This window comes from Maniola jurtina, chromosome 19, assembly GCF_905333055.1.
Source record: "Maniola jurtina chromosome 19, ilManJurt1.1, whole genome shotgun sequence".
Classification (NCBI taxonomy): domain Eukaryota; kingdom Metazoa; phylum Arthropoda; class Insecta; order Lepidoptera; family Nymphalidae; genus Maniola; species Maniola jurtina.
The window spans coordinates 4,793,158-4,816,846 of NC_060047.1; the positions used below are offsets into that span (position 1 = coordinate 4,793,158).

Below are 23,689 nucleotides of genomic sequence, written 5' to 3' on the forward strand. Positions count from 1 at the left end.
AAACATGGCACTAATTTAAAGAAAATCCTGAAGACGGACAAAGGATAATTTTGTCGAGGAAATCATAGACTAAAAAATCTGATCCACTTGGATAAAATTGTGGGCATTAGTCAAAAGATTTTGAATTAGTGAGAAAGACAAAAACCTCTTTTCTTGGCAATTAGGTTTAAAAACGGACCAAGGATAATTTTATCAACAAAATCATAGATTTAAAAATCAAATCCACGTGAATGAAGCCATGGGGAGTAGCTAGATGATAATAATTGATTTAGTGAAGAACACTAATAAACGTCTTTATATTGGTAATTGTTAGGTTTACGAAAGCAAGATAAACCTATCCCTCTAAACTTGTTTCAAAACTCTCGCCTGCGGCTTGGGCATTAAAATTTGCGCCTGAACTGTAATTTTCATCATCCCGCACTTTAAAATAGTAATAATTATAGGGTTATTTCTTTTACTTAACGATGAATCATGACTATTTTCAAGCTTTAAGTAAGTCATAACTCAATAGTTGAATTTTTATGTAAGAACATTCTGGAAGTTACGGCAAAAATGACGACGACGGAAGTCCGTTACATTGAACGACCTTCTTTTTTCTGCGCCGCTCCCTCAAGGACGTTGGCTCCCTTTTCATATGACTCTTGCTAGGATATTCTTCCATATTTCTTTATTCTGACTAACGCGACCTCTCGGGCTAAGTCCGCGGTGTCCTCTGATATTTCCAGTGACCATGAGTTTTTGAGTTTTATAACGTCCTTTTTGTGCGATGAGACCGAAGTACTCGAAGGTCCTCCGCAGATATATATAAGACAGCCTCATTTTTAAAGAACAGCGCAAATAGGCGACTCAAGACAAAAATTTGGAGAAATGTGGTTCGGAGAGCTGACCCTAATTCACATGCGGTAAGGGTCTATGTAACCTCTATACCATCATATAAACGTAAAAATTTACAAGCTCATTACTCCAATCAAAATTAACTCTATGATTGATTCGAAACAGTCAAACAGGATCGTAATCGTAGCATGAATAAAAAAAGAGAAATACAAGAATCGCGTATGTAGTGACCGTAATACCTACTGCAGATAATCCCATTGATCCCATTGAATTAATCACATTCGTTCAGTGGAGCAGTCAGTAGGACAACAAACTGCAACATTGTTAACAGCCTTGACATAAGAGGGGTCTCTCCGTCACTCGCTTCATACAAACGTAGTTCCAATTTCATTTGAATATTAAGCAACCAAAGTCCATGAAATTTTGCAGACATATTCTAGAATCCCGTGGAAACTATTTAATTTTCCGAGATAAAAAGTAGCCTTTGTCCTCCCGCGGGATATTTTCCAAGTCTGTACCAAATTTCATTAAAATCGGTTCAGCGGTTGGGCCGTGAAAACGTAGCAGACAGACAGATAGACGGACAGACAGACAGACAGACACACTTTTGCATTTATAATATTGTGGTTAAAGAATTTTATATTAGTATGGATCATCAGTATACTATCACCTGTCTTCATTTTTGCTAGCGTCTGGTCACACCCTGTTTATGGTGAGTTATTATTTGGGTTAAAAAGATGATCTATACATACTACATTTCTGTAAAGTTATACCTTCGAGCTGTGGTCGCGACCTCATCGAATATGCCTCGAAATGAATCGTGAATCATTTTGCGTGATAACAATCTGTTTATTATTAAGGTCGTCGAAGTTTATTAGGGCAACAAACGGCAACATAGTATACAGATTTACATACAGACAATGAATGATGTATCGCCGCGCACGCGTCTTCGCCGCGACGAATCGGTAAAATCTTGATAAAGTAATGTCATCCACAATATACTTCATAGTACCTAATCTGTGACAGTAGGTAATCATGTTCGTTTGCTTTTGATATACACGCTTTGCACGTGCGCAATGAATAAAATTAGTTTTGCGCGTGCGTCTCTGTTTCTCTCTCGTCTGGCTTTAGCCAATGTCAAGTTTGTAGTAATTTGTAACAAGTTGATTAAACTATACAAGTATGGACTCCGTCTGTGCCGGTGCTCGCCGACATACGGACGGCACCCCCTTAGAGCGCTTTCCAGTCAGTTTTAACAAAAAAAAAAACACACCAAAAAGGCAGAGCACGCCCGCCAGCTAACACCAACACAGACGAAGTCCTGTGCGTGCGTCTTTATCTCTGACAAGTGACTTGGGCTGACACCTATAGAGCGGTCTTTGACTTTCCTCAGACTTAAGGCAGTGGTAAAGCGAGACAGCGTCATACAGCTGGCATAAATCTGCCTCCTTTTAACTGAAACTGATAAGTCAAAGTGCGCTCTATAGATTTCAACCCTAGTGCTTCAAGTTTAAAAAAGTTACATTGGCGCGCGCAACTGCGCATGCACGAGCGTGCGCACAAAAAAGCAAATGAACACGACTATTGCCATAGAAAGTTTCTTTAAACATGTTGAAAAGTACTCATTATCGTCAACCGATAGATGTCCACTGCTGGCTCTTGTAGGGCCACACGCCATGGCCTTGCGCCGCCTGAATCCAGCGGCTTCCTTCCACATGTTTCTCGTCTGTCCACATACTGGGAGTTCTTGCATATAATAAAACACTAGTTGACGCCCGCGACTTCGTCCGCGTGGATTTAGGTTTTTCGAAATCCCGTGGGAACTCCGAGATTTTCCGGGATAAAAAGTAGCCTAAGTGCTAATCCAGGATATTATGTATCTCCATTCCGAATTTCAGCCAAATCCGTCCAGTGGTTTTTGCGTGAAGGAGTAACAAACATACATACACACGCATACACACAAACTTTCGCCTTTATAATATTAGTATGATAATACCTTATATTTAAAAAAGTACCTTTATTTAAAAAAGCTTAAAGAGATCTGAAAGTAAATGATAGTAAACACATTCCCATTCTTCTGTCAGGCCAAATTAATGTACTTGAAAAATTGAATTTAAATCTTTATGGACATGGCTGCCATTAAAATTAATGGTGCATGGTTGGACACAAAACTGAATATATGCTAAATTGATACCACTAAATATCATTCCATATACTTTTTTTGTAGGAAACGACGTGATGCCTAACATTTAGGTCCTGTTTTTACGTCCGACCAAATAAGCTCCAATATTTAATTTTTTGCGACACTTTATCCTTTACCTACCTTAAGAAGTATGTCATTATATGGTCAGAGAAACAAACGCTTACATTGTCAACGACTTTGAAATACTTGAACGTTAGAGGGCAGAATACGAGATCTGTGTGCGGTATGTTTCACTGTCTGCATAAATTAAGTACCTGTTTTATACATAAACGGGCATTCATACAATTTTCGCATTACAAATAAATCTTATCGATTGCGTCACATCCACTCGGTTACCAAATGCAAAATATGGGCCTTGACACAGATGATATTTATAAAATTTATAGGTACCGATGCCATCTGCCTCACAATACTGATTGTTTATAATCAGTTATCATTATTCACCCAAATTATGCAATAAAGACTTTTATTTATGCGTTCACTCGGATACTTCGTATTTAACTCTTTTTAAACATTAAATAATAATTACAAGTGTTAATTAAAAATTTATAACACCCCCGACAAGTGAAGGTTACGGTAACTAGAAAAGAGCTGATAACTTTCAAACGGCTGAACCGATTTTCTTGGATTATAGCTTAAGAATACTCTCGATCAAGCCACCTTTCAAACAAAAAAACTAAATCAAAATGGGTCATTCGTTTAGGAGCTACGATGCCACAGACAGATACACAGATACACACGTCAAACTTATAACACCCCTCTTTTTAGGTCGGGGGTTTAAAATACTTGCCTCCGATTGACTGACTGATCGATCAACGCGCAGCACCGCGCTGGGGTTAGAAACTTGAAATTTTGACAGTGGATTCCATTTATGACTCACTGAGAAAAGATTTTTCAAAATCCCACCCTTATGTGAGTTAAATAGCTCTTCCTTTAATGTTGTACACACAAAGTGAACATTTTAATATGTTACGCCAACAAACTACAACTTTGTCTCACGACCTTAACCATAACCTTTCCTACTCGTTCTCTGAATACCCAGGATCTCACATGAACAAAAATACTCCCCGCGATGTTGAGGCCTTGCAAAAAACCGGCGCATTCAACGCTTTCATGCGTGCGAGTGCTTTTCGGCTTCAAAAATTCAAAGACGCTTAAAAAGGGCACGTTTAGAATCTGATGAGTTTTAATTTTTGATTTTTGTCGACGTGGACCAAATTAAATTAAGATGGTCTCAAAAACACATCTGGCAACATCATTAAATCTGTGTTGTATTTATTAATTGATTGTAGACCTAAAACGAAAGAACAATCGACAAAGATTTAATAATAACTTTGTTATGTTCTGTTGAATTAGTAAGAAAATTAACTACACTACAATTAGTAAGAAACGCAACTACAATAATGAGCTGAAATCCTTACCAGGTTTTGCCGTCTGTTTTTTTAACTTAATAAATCTATTATTTTATTAAAAGTAAATACTCTAGAACTTGAGGCCATGTAACACAATGATTGAATAAATTCATTTAATATGTCGTTCAATAATTGAATTAGGCACTTGTTCAATCGCCAACGATTAGCGAGACACGAATTGAACAAAAAACTAGAAACAAGTTGGCGAGCAAAACGAGCGAATGTGTAGGTTTGATAGCAATGTCGCTGGGCTATGAGTGAGTCGTACGAGTTTGACGGGTGATTACACGCACTAGTTGCTCAGACATACCTACATTTAATTCCTGTCGCATATCGTCTCTGCGCATACAAAATCCGTTATGTATTTTTTTAGGATTTTCGTTTTTGATGTCATTTTGTCTGGTTTTAAACGGCGTGTGTAATGTAGAAACACGTTCTTTACCATTTGTGGTAGTTCAAAAGATAATCTTTTAGCTATGTCATTTGTATTTAAAAGTAAAGGACACTTTTTTCAAATAAATTCAGTTTAAAAGAGTCTTCTGAAAACTTGTGATTTTCCACATAGCGGAATTTTCATGCGCAGCGACGATGTGTTAATTTGCAAACTGTTTTGATCCCAAGAGAGCGTCGCTGGGACAAACTACCTAGTGGTAAGAGAATTCTCGCCAGCAGTCAGCGAGCAACTATTAATAGATTTATCTCTTATATTGACAAGGTATCATACAGAGGGCTCTCTCCGTCACTAGTCGATAGCTTGTCGCTTCGTCGTCGTGTTCGAACAATGCCGTAAGAGCAGAAAATTTGTTTTAGATAGGTTTTCCGTCATTGATGACTAAAATATATGCAATTTCTATTATAAAAACTGAAGTGGTTCCTATCCAGGAAGTCGGGGCTTCGAACTTTTCGGATTTATGTGGCTTTTAAGCAATCAAACAACACTTGCTTTAACGGTAAAGGAAAAATATCGTGAGGAAACCTGCATGCTTGAGAGTTTTCCATAATGTTCTTAAAGGTGTAAAGTTTGAGAATCCGCAATTGGTCTTGGTGAACTATGGCCAACCCCTTCTTCATTCTGAGAGAAGACCCTTTCTCTTGATCTTGATGATGATGATGAATAGATATAAAAACAGCGAGTGCTATAAACTGTTGGTTTGATTGCGACTTAATCTCTGGAGAACAAGCGTTTAAGATGCAAATTAATACAACGCTCATAAATAGCAAGAACAGGATTTGTGTCAACCTAAGCGCAACAAATTAATGGTTTTATTGAGACCGGCGCATGATTATTAAAACTTACCTCCGATACTAAGTCAGGAATGGTTGACAATTTTTTCGATTTATTTAATAAAACTTGCATCGTCGGAACTCTTTGCCAGCGACGACGTGTTGAAAAATTAATAAGGAATGATAATTTTGCTCTACAAAAGTTGTTTGTTTCGAAGTTACTTGTTCATTACATCTTGATTACTAACGGATTAACCTTGCCATTGCGCATCCCATGTGGAATTTATAAAAATCGGTGAGGGAAAAGATTTTTAAATAATCCTGAAACACATTTTACTTCATTTTTAACTGAAAACCCAAATACCAATTTTCATGGATGTTATTTGAAAAATGACGGACTTGCATACTAATTTGCTTAGGTTTAGGCTATGCGTTGATAGACCAGTCAGTCAGTCAGGACGTCTTTTATATACCTACATAATAGAAGCTTATACGTAAGGTTAACTTAAATAACATTACAGAATATTAAATTGAGAAGTATAGATTGGTTCTTAAAAAAGAATAGCCGTCTATGCTTTACTATAATGTTTTTTTCGAGTTTTTGTGCGGTCGTTAATCAAAAAAATTCTAAATCAAGGTACGCTGATTTCTTAGAAGTTATGAAGCTTTTGATGTGAATTTCTTTGACAGCGTTGGCACAAATCCCAAATAAAAAAAAGGGAAAACGCAAGTCCACGGGATAAGATAGCGCGTGCCGCGCGACAAAGCTTGGCCACATCATGGATGTGTGCGTTTTTTATAACGTATAGAGATATTCCAACTTTTTCGCATACGACAATGGTTGATACGAAATTCGATCTGATTCTGTCTTCGACTTACTAGGTTAGACCATCCACAGATGTTCCGACATACCGGCTATAAGAAAGGTTTGTCTGCCGAAACGTTCTTCACTTCTTAATTACTGTAAACCGTGTTTGTGCGTGCAGAATATTAATTTTCGTTATATATATATATATTTTCGTCGCATGTTTTAAAAAAGATTTGTATATTTACATGTAAATAGCTAGCAAATAAATAAATAAAATAGAAGTATGTTCGTCTCTAAATTACAAGCTACGCTAACTTTTGTGAAGATCAGAGGAAAAGATAGGTTACTTAGAGAAGATGTACGAAATGTGTGTCTATAATCAAATTGGGTTTGGAACTTGGAAGTCGGTGCATGTGTAGAAGCGTTTTTCAATGCGACCTGGTTTGAAGTAGTCAGCAAATGCCGAAGCCGTGTTAGGTCTATATGTGTGGGGGGATTACATTGTAAGCCTTTTTAATACATTTTTTGGGCATCTTAATATCTTGTTTTCTTCTTTCTAAATCTTTATCATATTATGGACATTGTTCTTTTTTTTTGTGCGGCGTGTGTGGATGTGTGTGCGCGCGTCCTTGCCTTTATAATTACTGTTAGAGGTTAGGTGAGGCGACACAGAAAGATCGAAATTTATAAATCCTATCAATAATTTATATATGAAAAAATATTTTTTAACTCAATGCATATTATTTACTAAATAATAGTAATTATTTACCAAACTGTTCGCGTGTTCAGAACTCGAGAAACGAGAAGACATGACCTACGTCAATTACAAAATTATTCCACAAAAAGTAAATAATATAAAATATATAAGCCTATTACTAAGAAGGTACAAAATGAACAGGTTTTGAAAAATAGTGGCGCAGCAACCTCGTGAGGTCAATGCCTCCTTACAATGTAACGTCCTAAAGCAATTCGCACACTAAGCTGCAAAACTGCTGCAAAAAACGTAACACGATACCTACGCTTACATTGTTCGAAACAAAACCTCCGAAAATATGCCTCCGGGAGTCCGAATTTAAGACTGATGTACTCTGAATTCAATAAAGCATAGCGCTGTGAATGTTTTTGAAGTACAAGTTCACACATCGCTTTTAAATATTTTTATTATTTGGTTCGTTATGAGAAAATGAACCGAATGGCTGAAGACCAAAGTGCGAGATATTATCTACACGATGTATGAGAGGGGGTTTATCAATCGTATTCTTAATGAGTTCCCTGTACTCATAAAAGGATCGCAGGTTGTTTTTAATTGATTAAAACGAGAATTTGTTGTTAGTACAGAAGGTTGTAGTAGGTATCGAAGGTTGATCTTGAATTGCATGCCTTTTTGAAATATAAAGTTTCTGTAAAAAAAAATGGGTTGACAAAACTTGACTCTATTTTGTTAATTACAATAAATTTTATAGTAATATACCTAAATTAAAATTAACTAGCCAAAAAGGAAAATAATTATATAGTTATACCATTTAGAGTTCCGTTGTAAAACGAGGAACCCTTATAGTCTGGTCCAGGCCGTCTGTGTCTTTTCATCTTTGTGTCACATTCATTTTAATAAGCAACTACATAATTAGAACTGCAAAGTTACAAAAATTCCAGCGAATAAACCATTATTTATATTTTATTATATTTACTTGTTACCATAAATAATTTTGATACATGAAAAATAAAAATAAGATAAAATAAATAGATGTAGGTGTAATCTAGATTTTGAAAAAAAAAAAAGAATATCCTTGCTAAACATGAAAAGTAAGACTCAAAAAAAAAATATTGCCATACCCCTTCGGGGAGGCAATGTTGAATTTTAAACAATGCTTCTTGATCAGTTAACGAAAAAGCTGCCGTTTTCGAATAAATGAGCCCCAAAGTGGCAGTTTTACGTAAGCACTACTTAAGTAATGCTCCAGGCTCCAGCTCCTAATTAGGTATATTGCAAAATCTGATAATTATTTTAGGATTTTAGCTTGTAGTATGAAGAATAAACAAAACTATCACGATTTTTCTTCCAATATAATCCAATAACTAACTATGTAGATGTAGTCGACCAAATCAACATGATCCGTGGCCGGCACGGTATTTTCGACCAAACGTAAGTCAGAGAAAAAATTCAGAGCAAAAAAAAGATGTTTCTGATCATCCTCCTTTTTTTGGTAAGAGAGTTGTAAGCATAAGTATGGAACTTTAACCTTATGCGTGGTTTTACGAACTTGACTAGTTATTTTAATAGATCAAAACTACCATATCAATAGTAATCAATAATCGTATTGAAACTATTTCAATAAATGTAAATATATTTGCGTTGTCGGTGTGGACGGTTAGCCTTATAGAGGCAGTTGTCTAGGGAAGTTTAGCATTATGACTATTTCAAAAGCACGCGGAGACAATGAAAGTCGCCATGTTGCATTTATCCCGATTTCCGAAACCCTTTAATATGGGAAACAAAAAGAAATCTAAGTTTTTCTTTTCAAATTTTTCGCTTTATTGTAGAGGTGGGATCGTTCACATAATATTAGTACCTATGTACTTACTTTTGTACATATCTATGCTTTTGTTAAACATCCAGTTATTTCTTTTTACTGTAACAAAACTAATCATATCAAGTCAGAAAATGTTTTTTGTTTAGATATTAAAAAATATTTCAAGTAATTATTTGGTAATTTTAAGTTTTCTGTACGTTGAGAGATCGAAAAGAACTTAAAAAAAAAGTTGAATGAGATAAACTGACTCCAATTTGCTTTTCATGACATGGAAACTGGAAGTTCGCGGTGAAGCTCTTTGCTGGTGGGGTAGTCATTAGCCGCGACCGTAGCCTCCCACCTATTCAAGTGTATTCGGCTTCATAATAATTATTAAAATAATTGACCTAACCGTGAATCGAACCCTTAATTTCTTCTTTGCAAGGTGATGACGTAATAGCTCTAAATCATTACAGTGATAGCCTTCCGCGTCTGTCTGTTCAAATACGAAAATTTAAAAAAATACAAAAGTTAGTCATTCGCCGCGACTTCGTTCGCGTGACCTACCTTTTCGATAATTAAATGATCAAACGAACTTACCAAGTGAAGTTCGATCTTGATTGTCCCATCTTCGGCGAAGAGATTTAATATTTTTCACTTGTAAGTAGTCTTCGCTACGCTTCAACCCACTCGCACGTAGTTTAGCTATATAAGAAAGAAAGAGATAGCATGCTCCCTACTTTCATAGCAGCCATGCCGGCTACAGGCGTCATTTAGTTTAGAGAATAACAAGGCCTCCAACGTTGATGTTTCGGGTAAATAATAAATAATTATTATAGACGGGGATGGGAGGGACCTTAAATCTCTTCGCCGAAGATGGGACAATCAAGATCGAACTTCACTTGGTAAGTTCGTTTGATCATTTAATTGTCCCATCTTCGGCTCCGAGATTTAATATTTTTCACTTGTAAGATGTTCAGAGCAAATGGAAACGTTGGAGGGCAAAATATTAAACCAAAAACAAATCTAGATTAAACAAAATAAGTAGTTATTTATTATGAAAATTAACATAAAAATTAACCTGAATCTGTATTCCATACAAAGAAAATAACTTAATTAGGCGAAACATTAAATAGTGCATTAGCAAAACCTAAATTATCGTTAGTCAAAGGTCTATTATAAAAATTCGCAAAGGTTGCTGACTGCTCTGACCAGGTAGCAGTCTTTCTTATAGTATCGACACTGACACCTGCTCGTAGTGCAGCAGAAGCAGTTGCAAGTCGAGTACTATGAGCACTAAATATTGCCGTATCGACGCCACTAGCTGTGAGAATTTGTTTTATCCATCGTCCAATGGTTTGGGACGAAGCAGGATGAAAGGGTTTTTTAGTAGTAAGTATAAGTCTATCATCGTGACTAGATCTGCAGATCGAGGTCATCGTTATATAGGATACTAGTGTATCCGCTGGGCAAACTCTTGGCCGTTGTATAAAATAAGGGAGGTCAAGTCTCGGTTGTGATTTGCCTATCCCTGAAGTTTTAATAATATCGGTAATCGTTATAACAATCCTTTCACTGCTCATTTTAATATTTGGGATCCTAATTAACGTTAATGTCTGACATCTTTGTCCAGTAGACAAGGCTAGTAGAACTACTAGCTTTTTAGTGAGTTGTTCCAAATTAAGAGAGCTATTTGGGTATAAGTTTGCAAGGTAATTAAGAACTACATTTGGATCCCAAGTGGTATCATACTTAGGAAAGGTTGGTTTAATTTTAAAAACACCTTTGAGAAACCCTCTTTACTCGTTCATCTTGGCCCACCTTATTTATGGTAATAAGAGATAAAGCTGAACGATGATTATTTAATGAACCATAAGAGGATACATTCCTTAAGCAATCTGCTAGGAAGTCCAGTAAGTCATAAACCTGAATATCAAAAGGATCTAAACTTTTAGTATTGCAATAGCCATACCATACCATAGTTTAAAGCTAGAAGTATACTGGGATTTTGTACTATTCGACAAGGATGCAAGAATTGTACTCATTGCTGATGGAGGGACTTATTGCCTGGCGAAAGCTTGCCTGATAATACACCCACCACCAGGGAAAGGCACCGATGAAGAGGATGGGTTTCCCTGTCCCTTTTCCAAAAATACATCGTAGATAATTAAGTATATCTTTATATGTATAAATTATATATATATTCGAAATCTGCATAATGGATTTGATATCAAACTCTAGCCATCTGTCTGAAGTTAATTTTTTCTTGACATATCTACATTTTTTTTTATTTTATTTTTTTTTCATATCATGTATCTAAGTACTTCTAAATTCGCAACACTTCTTGGTTTTTTGTTGGTTATATCTCCTAAATTGATTTGTTTTGACGTCATAATAAAGCCTCTAACATACGGGACGGGATTTATATTAAATTTAATGTGTAGTTTGGCAATAATGAGGAAATCGATAAACAAACAAACACACATATATAGCTGCCAAATTCTCTGTCTTACCCTAGTTGGGTACAGAATGGTCTTGTTCGATAAGATTTGATAGGTATTTTCTAGTTCGTTCTTCAAATTATGTATTACATTTTTACAACAGCTATAATCCTTAACTACATACGCAAAACACAAAAATTAAAATATTATATATACAAAAGTTTTAAACTATCTGTAAGAAAAAATTACGAGTATTAAAAATACCTAGTATTGAGATGTGATAGTCGTACTACAATTTCAGGTATATTCTAAATAATCCAATAAGAATTTTCAAAAAACTTTCAGAAAACTTTCAAAGAATTTTCAGAAAACAAGTGTTACGTCCGTTCTCGGAAAAGCCTCGACCGATACTAGTTTCCTAGTTCGATTCCAACTGCATGTTTGCGCAGTTTTATGGTGTATTTCAAGTTTATTTTTGGTAACAAATAATAATTAAATTTAGATGTTTTCTTTAACCCCTTCATAACATATATTGTAAATATGTTTTACTTTCATGAGTACTTAATTTTATTTATAAATAAAGAAAAATAATCCACCTAAATGATAGTTTTACATGACTATAATTTTATAAAATTATAACTTTATTGGTTTGGATTTTTCTAATTTAAAAAATGCCAATTGAAACTTTGAATCTGTTACTTTGTTAGTTCAGGACCTCATCTTTAAAAAAAAAATATATATGTCTTGGTATGAATTGACCTAGTAACTTTTGATGTAGTGAATGTCAAAGATGAGACGAAACCCAAAATTCACTAATAGTCTTTTGATATTTCAGGCCATAAAATAAAAAATAAAAATAAATTGGGAAATATTTTCTTCCAATTTAATAAAACAGGAAATATTCTACAATGTAGTATGAATATATTTTACGTAAATGCAGTGTTTAACAAAATATGAAGCGGCAAAATGGCTCAAAAATGACCAAAGCCGTGTCAACGATCTTAAGCCAAAAAGTAAAACTAAGAACTCGAAAAGAGAAAAAAAAAAAAAATCTTAAATATTTTGTGTGATTTCTGTGTATTGGTACCAAAAAGTAAGCTTCTTTGCGGTCTAGGTTTACTATATAAGAGTTTTTGGTCATTAACTTAATTGCAGTCCTAATATCTTCCATTTTGAAGTGACTTATATTTACAAGTCTTATTAAGCTTTTTTTTTTTTTTTTTAATTTAAAATAATACGTTTTTCACCGTTACTTTTAGGGACCAGAAAAATACCTTGAAACAAATTGGCCCTTACACGGTTCACATCTACGAATTGCTTGAGAAAAAATTAAACTCATTATTATTATTATTATTGGGAAGAGATATTTTTGGATAAGATGTTGGGTCCTGAATTGGTAATTCGGTGAATGGAATTTTATACCCAGAAATGCTATTAAGAACAGCTTCATCATTAGTAATATTTTTCCAAGCTCTCATGAAAAATTTTAAACGACCCGCATGTACCTGGGAACTTATCGTTTCTGCTTCGCCAGCCACGACTGCTTGTGACGTCGAGACGTCGATGGTGGCGGCGTTGACGCTCGCGGCCCGCTGCGAACCGGCTGTGGTTGGTACGCTGTTGAACGGCGCTGGTAAACTTGCGTCGGCGTGTGGCTGAAGATTGGATAAGTTTCCCCGTCTTCTGGATGCCCCGTGAAGACTTGATGAAATCAACCAATTTTTCTGTCGACCATAGGCGTCACGAGTGAGCGTCTGGTTTCAGATTCTAAATAATGGGAGTCAGCAATCAATTTACCCGCATCTGCAAGATTTTTCAGAATCGCCGGTGCTTCTATTTGTTTAGTTAGCATGTCCGACATTGTCTTGCTGAGTACTGTAAAAGCACATGCCAGCTGGTTTTGCTTTTTTAAAACACGGGAATCTCTATTCCGGGCCGACTCTGTTAGCATTGTGCTAATTTCTGGATTGAGCACGGAGGGCTTCAGCAGGGGACAGATTTTTGGAAATAAGCATTTTTTTTTTTTTTTTTTTAATAATTCGCCCCTTACCTCCTTTTTAGTCTCTCTTTAAGGAGGCTCTCGAAATCCCCTAAAGCGAGTAAGAGTTCTAGTCGGCACTAGGGGGTGCATTTGTAACCTCTGTCAGATCGGGTACTGTATGTAGATGCTGCCACCGCCGCAGGTGGTGATGGCGGGGGCTCCACGCCCCATACTTCTGGCTCAATCGAGTCAGCCCTGTGTGGAATTTCCACGACAGAAGGTAGCGGTCGTGCTGTTGGTTGCGGGGACCGGGGAAAGTTGAAAAGATAAATAAATAAAAGAAGGGTTAATATCTCGTATTAACTCATAATATATTGCTATTGGTCAATATCTCGTATTAACTCATAATATATTGCTATTGGTCAATATCTCGTATTGACTCGAAGCCGTTTTGTTTTTTGTTTTTTGTTTTTAATCTACGGTCTAATATCACGTAGTAGATCAGAGATATAATTGCTATAAGTAGCCAAGAAATAGTCAGCATGGAAACAAAAAGAATAACTTTTTCGTACATACCTTCACTATCCGATCCGTAATGCTGGCGTCGTAATTTTTCTTCATATTTTCTAATCTTTTTACGCCATTTTTTTTTCCTTATGCTATGCTTATGCACAGTGCTATGTGCCTTCTTTTCGGCATGGTAATTAACTTGAGAAATATTTTATTTTTTTATTATTTTTATTATCTTTTACTACGTGCGGTAGTCGCGCGCGCACGAAAACGAATGACGCCTGTAGCCGGCATGGCTGCTATGAAAGTAGGGAGCATGCTATCTCTTTCTTTCTTATATAGCTAAACTACGTGCGAGTGGGTTGAAGCGTAGCGAAGACTACTTACAAGTGAAAAATATTAAATCTCGGAGCCGAAGATGGGACAATAATAATTAATTAATTATAACCTATATCATTCGGAAATAATGTAATCGGATTATTAGTTCCGGAGATTACCCCCTACATACAAATTCACAAACTAAATATTGATATATATATAATATAAATAGCGAGCAAACAAACGAGTGGGTCACCTGATGTTAAGGAATTACCGACGCTCACGAACAATTGCAGCACCAGAGGAACCACCAATGCATTGCTGGCTTATCAGGAATTTATTGAACCGCCCCTTGAATAACCCCATATTGAATATGAATCTAGTGGGAACATCACTACCCATATTATAAATGCGACAGTGTGTTCATTTGTTGGATTGGTTTATTGATTTGTCCTTCAATCACGTCGCAACAGAGCAATGGATCGACGTGATTATTTGTATAGATGTAGCTGAAGACATGGAGAGTGACATAGGCTATGTTAATACTACAATTACTCCGAAAAATCAAAAAGTTTCCACGGGATTTTTAAAAAAAACCTACATCCACGCGGATGAAGTCGCAGGCATCAGCTAGTCTCTGTATAGTTATAAAAAAATATGGTGTCTATTGGATAAGGTTTTTTGTTCTCGGCTCAATTTTAAAGTAAAGCTAACTCTGATAGTAGGTTATAAACTAACATCGATTATTTCAAAATCTAAGGCAAAGTATAACAAAGTCTTCTCTGTTCTACATCATTATAAAAAGATCACACGCTTAAGAGCCGACGACAGACCTACTCGTACGATTGTCAATGAGAGCTCTAGAAAAAGATAAAGGCGAAGCACGCGTCTTACTCATCAGGGAAACAAAGACGTACCTACACTACAGTCGAGCGACTTAACATCGCCATACGATTCCGTATAGAGTTGATTCTATTCTTGGTACCGTATCTCCAGAGAAAAATGGAACCCTTGTAGGATCACTTCGTTCTGTCTGTCTGTCGTGTCTGTCAAGACCCGTTAAAGGAATCAAAAGTTATATGTACTTACCGTTGGCCTAAGATCATGAAATTTGGCAGGTAGCAATGTCTAATTGCATAGTTAAAAAAAAATCCGAAACCCTGAATTTGGGGTTAAGTTTATCACAAAAATATGGTGTTTTTTCGTGTACGATGGTACGGAACCCTTCGCGTGTGTGCCCGACTCGCACTTGACTCGGCTTGGCGGCATTGGTAAAGTAACTAGCCACAGCCGAAGCCATACTTACTTCTGAATATCAAATTAATTCTTAGGTTGAAACGCAGGACAGGACTTTAATATTTCTGGAAACTGAGTTGACAATAGCCTGATAAAATTAAGTTTTAAATCCATACTAATATTATAAATGTGAAAGTGTGTCTATCTGTCTGTCTGTCTGCTACGTTTTCACGACCCAACCACTGAACCGCTTTTAATGAAATTTGGTAAAGACTTAGGATACATCCCGGTGAAGGACATAGGCTACTTTTTATCCCGGAAAATTGAAGAGTTCCTATGGGATTTAAAAACCAAACTCCACGCGGGCGAAATAATGTTGTTTTGATCGCCAAATAATGTTTTGGATCGCCAAACTGGAGAATTTTGACGTTTTGAAAATTTTTGTATTGGAAATATGCCAAATCCTCATCTTTATTCACAAGTTAGAGTTTGTTTGACGATGAAAAATCAGTCCTCAACCTAACACGATACACAAGCAACGATATAAATAGATTGAAGACGTTATCCATAAGTATTTTGTATTGTCTACTGTGAGGATTTGAACCGTAACATTGCGTGAAAACACGTCTTATTAAGTCCAGGACACTTACAAGACGTAAGTGTCCTGGTAGAGTCGAGTGCAAGGAGGAGTCGAGTATAATTATCGTATAATAACCTCGACTTAATAAAGTACAATACATACACACATGTGTGAAAGCAACCGGCTGAGTTTTCAGTTGCATGGTGCATATTTTTACATATTGTAACTTTTCATAATTTGAAAAGAGCCAACTACTGAGTTCCTTGCCGGCTTTTCTCAGTAGAATATTGATTCCGAACCGGTGGTAAAGTCACGGACGTAGCATAAGAGATACTATTGTCTTACATAAATAATTAATATATTTTGTTTTTTTTAAACGCACTAGGTGGTCAAATTTATGTTACGGGTCTCGTCTCATTGCTTTTCAAGCCAAAGTTTTTCACAATGCACCCTAATATGCGCTGCTATTTATTACTCGTAGGTAGTTATTACTTGACTCTAATTCTAATAAGAACAGATACTTATATTAGTGAAAAGTACCCAAATATGACTAGCGGCTGCCGCGGGTTTGCTCCCGTAGGATAGATATTTTGCGATATTATAATCAACCGTAAATCCCGATAGGCTTTATTAAATTTTTTTCCACCAAACCCTAGGAACTACAAGTGTAAATTAAAAATTTATAGCACCCCCGACAATCGAAGGTTACAGTGACTAGAAAAGAGCTGATAACTTTCGAACGGCTGAACCGATTTTCTTGGATTAGAGCTAAGAACACTTTCAATCAAGCCACCTTTCAAAGAAAAAAAAACTAAATTAAAATCGGTTTATTAGTTTAGGAGCTACGATGCCACAGACAGATACACAGATACACGCGTCAAACTTATAACACCCCTTTTTGGGTCGGGGGTTAATAAAAAGGAAAATAAAAAAGAGATTTTAAATCATAGTTTCAAACACACGCAAACAATGTCACAAACTACAAGAGTGCAACATATCTAGGCTATCATCGCTCAGTCCGACCTTGACCGTGAATACTGAATACACGTGGAAGCATGCGTTTCATCGGATTGACTACTAGCTACTTTAATTTTCTGAGGTTAACTTTTTTACTTTATTTGACATAAATTATTTAGAAATATAAAAAAAAAACTACTATATTATTTTAAATAGTTTATCAACAGCTTAATAGGGTGCACCCATAAATCAAGGTAAATAATCAACACTGATAAAATTCGAAACGTTGTACGATTTAAAACGCGGCCGAGCATCTTTAAGATTTAATTAGTTCTTCACACATTTTCACATTAGTAAAATGACATACAACTTCCAAATGTTGTTTTTTAACGTTCGTTTAATGTCTGAGAAAATGGATGAATTTCTCTGTCTCTCTCACTCTCGCGCGCGTGCGCTTAGCACAGAACATATTATTATTATTGTTATTGTTTTTGATCAATTTTGGGTGGACTTGCATCATTACCTTCAGCCATAAATGAATAAAATAAACACATTTTGGAGTTTTCGCGTCATCTGGTAAAACTTTTAGAAAATATAGCATGTTTAACATTAACACCTGGAGTGTCCCGTTAGCATAAGCGTAAGGAACAGACAAAGGCATAAAAGTAAAAATAAAACCTGTACTAGTCTCGCCGTTATAATGCCATTACATCGCAATGCAAGTATTTGCATTGTGATTACGAGTGACCTGACTGAACCGAGCCTTTGGATCATGCATACGACCTTGTTGCGAGTTATCAGTTTATAATTTATATGATAATACTTTGTATTTAACGCGTTACGCTTTGACGTCCAATGAGGTGAATATTATAATCGAGTTTACTTATTGCACGATTTGCTCCTAGTTGCATTTAGCTATTATATGGGCACCTATTTACTATTTATAAATTTACTATTTTTTATTAATAACTGCGTATTTCTACATGTACTTGAAGGATTTCGAAGTGAATAACTAATTCGCTTGTACGTAGCTTGTTTTGATATAATTTGCAACAGGAGATATTTAAATAAATAAAATTATGACTCAAGTTTATAGATAGATAGAGTCCTTCTGTCGAAATATTTTATACATACCTACCTATCTCTGTGTGAGATACCTATGATAAAGTTATTTAATCACTACTACTTCAGCATATTATTATGTACTTTTGTTTTTTAAAGGTATTGTGGGAGACGTGAAGCTTTTCCAAAAATGAATTACAAATTGAAAGAAAAAACATTTGCGTACCAAGTTTTACATTTTTAATTTGATATATTTTGTTCTAGTTTTATCTCTGTACAAATTTCAATCGCTATTTAACCCCCTTAGGGGTTAAGTTTTCAAAAATCCTTTCTTAGCTCATGTTTACGTCTTAATAGCTATCTGCATGCCAAATTTCAGCCCGATTCGTCCAGTAGTTTTGATGGGTCAGTCAGTCAATCAGTCAACTTTTCCTTTAATTTTATGTATTTAGATGTAATATATTTTTTTTTAATTTCTCCAAAAGTAATTTCTCCATCTATTTGGTTTTTCTGATGACCCATGCGCCGAATATTGAAGTTGCTTGCAAAGTACGGGGTGAAATATCAATTTCACGTGGTCTTCACAATTGCATACGACATTAACATGTCGTGCCGGCGTTTTGCATACTTATGTATAATATGTATGTCGGCAACTGACGCATTCAGAGCGTTGCATAATAAAGTGAAGCGCGTTAGAGCGTGTCCACACGGCGCGTTGCGTTGCGTTGCGTCGTCGCAACGCAAATATTTTGACGCATAGCCGGCCACACGGGCGCTGCAGCGTTACTATGACGCAGTCAACGTTCCGTCGGCGCAGCGGCGACGCACAGTTGCGGCAAGTATTTTGAAAAAAATTCGCAGTCAGTCTATAGCAAATCATGGATCGGAAAAGACGTCTAGCATTGCTCCTATTACTACGTCACCGCCGAAATCGACGCAAGATCACAAGACGGTACTGGATCAGTCCTTTCATTTCATTAAGAAATCGTGATGGACAGTTTTTTTTTTTAGAATATCGGGAGTTGCTATTAGACGAAAAGAAGTTTTATAATTTTTTTAGAATGAGTGTATCCAGCTTCGAATGTTTATTGAAGTCCTTAGAACCACACATACGAAAAAACTATACTAATATGAGGAATCCAGTGGAACCAGTAGAAATGCTGGGAATCACTTTAAGGTAACTATATAAATATATTTAAGTAATAAAAATATAACAGTTTTTTTGGTTTGTTTAATTAGTAATCAACTCACAAATAATCAGCAATTGTCATAATTTTAAATTTAGACATTATTTAAGAGAGTAATCAACTCACAAATAATCAGCAATTGTCATAATTTTAAATTTAGACATTATTTAAGAGAGATATCATCCAGTAATTACAAATTAGAAAAATCGTATTCAGTTTCTTCACTTGCTTGAGATGTTTCTGGAGATGTAATTGAATTATTAAAATCAGAAATGTATGTACTTTGAAAATTTGCTGTTTGATACCCATATGGTGGTTGGTGAGACGTTGATGGGCCACTCACATATGATGATGTTTGTCCATACCGCATTTCATCTATAATTTGTATAACTTTACTTTGGAAACGGAGAGTTTCTCGGTCGGAAAATTCTTGAATAGATGGCAATATAGCTCTGAAAAAGGACATATGGCGATTTTCCGGCTCCTTGAGAAGTTTTAGTCCTTCTCTTTCAAACTCATCCATTTGCATTGCCCTTTTGCGCGCGACTGGAACATAGCGCGGAGTGTTGTCTGTGGTAATGTCATCATTTGTAGACGTAGATTCATTGTTGATTTCTCTAGGCGAGTCTAAGCTAGATTCGGTGGCATTTTGTTCCACTTTTCTCAAAAAAAGGAGTTGATTGTATAAATGATACTTCTTCAGTTTCGTAGCGCCCGAGCCCGATTTTGATGCTTCTTTTAATTTTTTTGAATATCTGAAGTAATTATCTTTTACACTTCTCCATTTTTTTATTAAATCATTACCTGCAAAACCAATAGTAAACATGATTTAATAATTTATACATAGTGAATTTCTCGATAAAATTTAATGACATATTCAGATATCGTTAACAAACACTATGTGACCGACTCTGGAATCGTGAAAATATAACAGCTGTTACATACAAAAAGCAATACCTACTGAATCAAAATGTATGCAACAGCTGCTATTTTTTTCGCGATTCCAGAATTAATTGGTTACATAGAGAAAGTTATTTGCTATCGATGTCTGAATATGTCAGTATTTTTTTTCGGGTATCTATCTATCTCATAAATGCATATTATAGTAATTATTTTCTTTTCAGATACCTAGGAAGTGGAAATTCAATAACTGATTTACATTTCAAATTCAAACGGGGAAAATCTACTATTGCATATATAATACAAAGAGTTTGTCGTGCTATATGGACCAATCTTCTTCGAGACAACATCCCTGAACTGACAACTGAAAGTTTCCAAACAATAGCGAGGGGTTTTGATGTAAAGGCAAATTTTCCTCAATGTGTTGGTGCCATCGACGGCAAACATATCCGCGTGTGTAATCCTGCAAATAGTGGCTCACTTTTTTTTAATTATAAAGCCTTTTTTTCGATTGTGTTGCTAGCTATTGTGGATTCAAATTACAAATTCGTATTTGTCGACATCGGTGCATACGGAAAAGAATGCGATTCAACCATATTACAAAATTCTAAACTGTACGAGCTAATGATTAACAACAACTTACCACTACCTCAACCCCAGCCACTCTCTGGTAGCAATATACCAACCCCGTATGTATTTGTGGGTGACGAAGCTTTTGGACTGAGCAAACATATTATGCGTCCATATGGCGGTCAAAATCTCGACTTACAACAAAAGGTTTTCAATTACCGTCTAAGCAGAGCCAGAAGATATGTCGAATGCGCTTTTGGGATTATGGCTAACAAATGGCGCATTTTTCACAGACCGATAGACGTGTCCTATGACTTCGCTACTGACATTATAAAAGCATGTTGTGTATTACACAATTTTGTCGCTGATCGAGATGGTTTTAGACAAAGAGATAAATTTGCTATAAGTGTTGATGAATTTCTCCCAATACAACCCGTACATGAAGAACAGACAGCACCGAATGTCATAAGACAGCAATATGCGACCTATTTTATGACTAGAGGAACTCTGCCTTGGCAGCTAAATAAGGTATAATTGTATTATGAGGGTTTTCAAGATTTTCTTGCACCGCCAATTCCGCGATCAGTAAAAAAATAATATTTTATACCTACTCAGCGTAGTCTAGGTTAGTTTTGAGCTAAGTAATAAAATAGTACTCACGCTAATCTAAATTCCCTAAGTTTTAAAATTTTAGAGTGTCGAGATATTAATTTTGTACTGATCGCGGAATTGGCGGTGCAAGAAAATCTTGAAAGCCCTCTTAAATAAAAAAAACATAAATATCTGTACTGTGAACTCACCAACTTTATTTTTTCGTTCAGCTGTGAAATTCTCGTAATCAGGAAATAAAACTTTTGATATGTCTTCCCAGGCTTTTGTTTTTAAATTTTTATTTTTAAAATCTACGTTTGACTTGTCCCATATAATTTCCCTTTCCTGTATCAATGTAATCAAGTAATCTATGTCAATTTCTTCAATGGTATTCATTTTACCCTGCAAATAAAACTAATTACCCTGCAAATAAAACTAAATACAAAAACGTAAACGTAAAACGAAATGAGCTTCCGTGTATCCTCTCTGTCAACGCACAAGCAACTGAGCGCTGACGCTCCGACGTCGCACGAGTACACCCCCTCCCGCTTCGTCTCGGGGGCTGCTGTCCATCATGTGTGCGTTGCGACGACGCAGCGCGCCGTGTGAACACCTTGGTTATTTGTATGTAAAACAACGCAGTGGTAGCGCTGCGTCGACGCAACGCTGACGCAACGCGCCGTGTGGACTGGCTCTCAGGTATTGTGGGTATATTGAACTCGAATATAATATAGTATTCAATCTTAATAAAAGGTTTATTTTGAACGTTTTCGAAAATGCAATCCCACCAAAAACATTTCATGTAAAAAGGTAGCCAAGACTCACAAGTTCATAATGTTTTCACTGTTAAAAAGTTATGAGATCTCTAGTAGAGCCAAGCCCCTAGCTGAGCTTAGATTTGTGCTGGCCATGGGACCTATCCCAAGTCCAAAGTAATATAGCTCTTAAATGTTCTTGACTGTATCAAATTTATAACAATAAATAACAAATCACTCTACTTACAAGCTCTGATTCTACAAACCCTACATCTTGGTAAAAAAAGGACGGCTTGGCCGTTTAATGTTCGTAAAACTATTACATGACATAACATATTTTAAGGCCTTAAGGAATAGTTTGTTCGACAATTACTAATTTGTATTGTACTTCGTGATGGTCGCAGAAGCAATTCCGGGCTTAGATGTCATTTCAGATAAAAAATCCACGAACTATAAACGGCCAAGCCGTACTTTTTTTACCAAGATATAGGGTTTGTAGAATCAGAGCTTGTAAGTAGAGTGATTTGTTATTTATTGTTATAAATTTGATACAGTCAAGAACATTTAAGAGCTATATTACTTTGGACTTGGGATAGGTCCCATGGCCAGCACAAATCTAAGCTCAGCTAGGGGCTTGGCTCTACTAGAGATCTCATAACTTTTTAACAGTGAAAACATTATGAACTTGTGAGTCTTGGCTACCTTTTTACATGAAATGTTTTTGGTGGGATTTCATTTCTTTTTGGCAGGCGCCCTAGATTTTTTTGGATCTATTTTTTGTAGGTACATTTCATGGCCCACTCTCTATCGTTACCTCTTTTTTTAAAAGCTTTTATTCAACTTGCAATGTACTCGTATGTAAATATGTTTGTTCGGGTGGAATCTTGCAACTCAATTTTGAAGCAGATATACCAAATTTCAGTCTTTTAGGACTTCAGGAAACACAGATACTTGGTACGTTTGATAAATCTGCCACGGACATCTTATCCTGAAAACTTTAGAATTCGAGCAACAGATTTTACAGATATGCATCTCATATACGAGGGGATGAAGGGGGACCCGATTTCTTAATTTATCTGTTGTTCATAATTGTTGAAATTCCTACTTAATGCCAAATTTCAGTCTTCTAGAACTTCAGAAAGTACCCTAGAATTTGTGACTAGAGGTTTTGAATGTCGATAAATCTGAAACTATAAAAGCTAGACAATTGATACTCAGTGAGTTTAATGAATCTGCCAAGGACATCTTATCCTGAAAATATCAGCATTCTAGCGATAGATTTTATAGATTTGCTTCCCCCATACAGAGGCGTAGAGGGGTGAAATTTCCAATTTCTTAATTTTCCTGTAGTTTGTATGCAATTTCTAGTCTACATGCCAAATTTCAGTCTTCTAGGACTTCGGGAAGTACCCTAGAATTACAGACTAGAAGTTTTGACTGTCAATAAATCTGAAACTATAAAAGCTAGACAATTGATACTCAGTGCGTTTAATAAGTCTGCCAAGGATATCTTATCCTGAAAATATCAGCATTCTAGCGACAGAATTTACAGATTTGCTTTTCTCATAAGAGGTGTAGAGGGGGGGAATTTCCAAAGTCTTAATTTTCCT

The 23,689-nt window shown here is 35.9% G+C and overlaps 3 protein-coding genes across 5 annotated transcripts in view; 2 read left to right on the forward strand and 1 right to left on the reverse strand.

The window, feature by feature from the left end:
• Window positions 1-23,689, forward strand: part of LOC123875177 (protein doublesex) — a 272,131-nt gene that overhangs the window by 116,768 nt on the left and 131,674 nt on the right. The gene's annotated exons all lie outside the window — the stretch shown is intronic.
• On the forward strand, window positions 18,955-21,605 carry LOC123875175 (protein ALP1-like). 2 transcript variants are annotated; one of them, XM_045920864.1, is made up of 3 exons: window positions 18,955-19,028; window positions 19,137-19,253; window positions 20,388-21,605. In XM_045920864.1, exons 1-3 carry the CDS (start codon window positions 18,955-18,957, stop codon window positions 21,265-21,267), a joined length of 1,071 nt encoding a protein of 356 aa, XP_045776820.1. In that variant the 3' UTR covers window positions 21,268-21,605. The 2 variants fall into 2 exon arrangements, with proteins under 2 accessions (XP_045776820.1, XP_045776819.1); XM_045920863.1 differs by having other exon boundaries at window positions 18,955-19,253.
• LOC123875176 lies at window positions 19,248-21,720 on the reverse strand. The gene is made up of 2 exons (XM_045920865.1): window positions 21,534-21,720; window positions 19,248-20,067 (listed from the first exon to the last, which is right to left on the reverse strand). Exons 1-2 carry the CDS (start codon window positions 21,718-21,720, stop codon window positions 19,454-19,456), a joined length of 801 nt encoding a protein of 266 aa, XP_045776821.1. The 3' UTR covers window positions 19,248-19,453.

Excerpts from the sequence above, each read along its gene's own strand:
- LOC123875175 (XM_045920863.1), top strand. The coding sequence starts at position 18,955 with ATGGATCGGAAAAGACGTCTAGCATTGCTCCTATTACTACGTCACCGC. Across the intron at positions 19,254-20,387 it reads ATGCTGGGAATCACTTTAAG|ATACCTAGGAAGTGGAAATT; the intron begins GTAACTATATAA and ends TTTTCTTTTCAG.
- LOC123875176 (XM_045920865.1), bottom strand. The coding sequence starts at position 21,720 with ATGAATACCATTGAAGAAATTGACATAGATTACTTGATTACATTGATA. Across the intron at positions 20,068-21,533 it reads TGAACGAAAAAATAAAGTTG|GTAATGATTTAATAAAAAAA; the intron begins GTGAGTTCACAG and ends TTGGTTTTGCAG.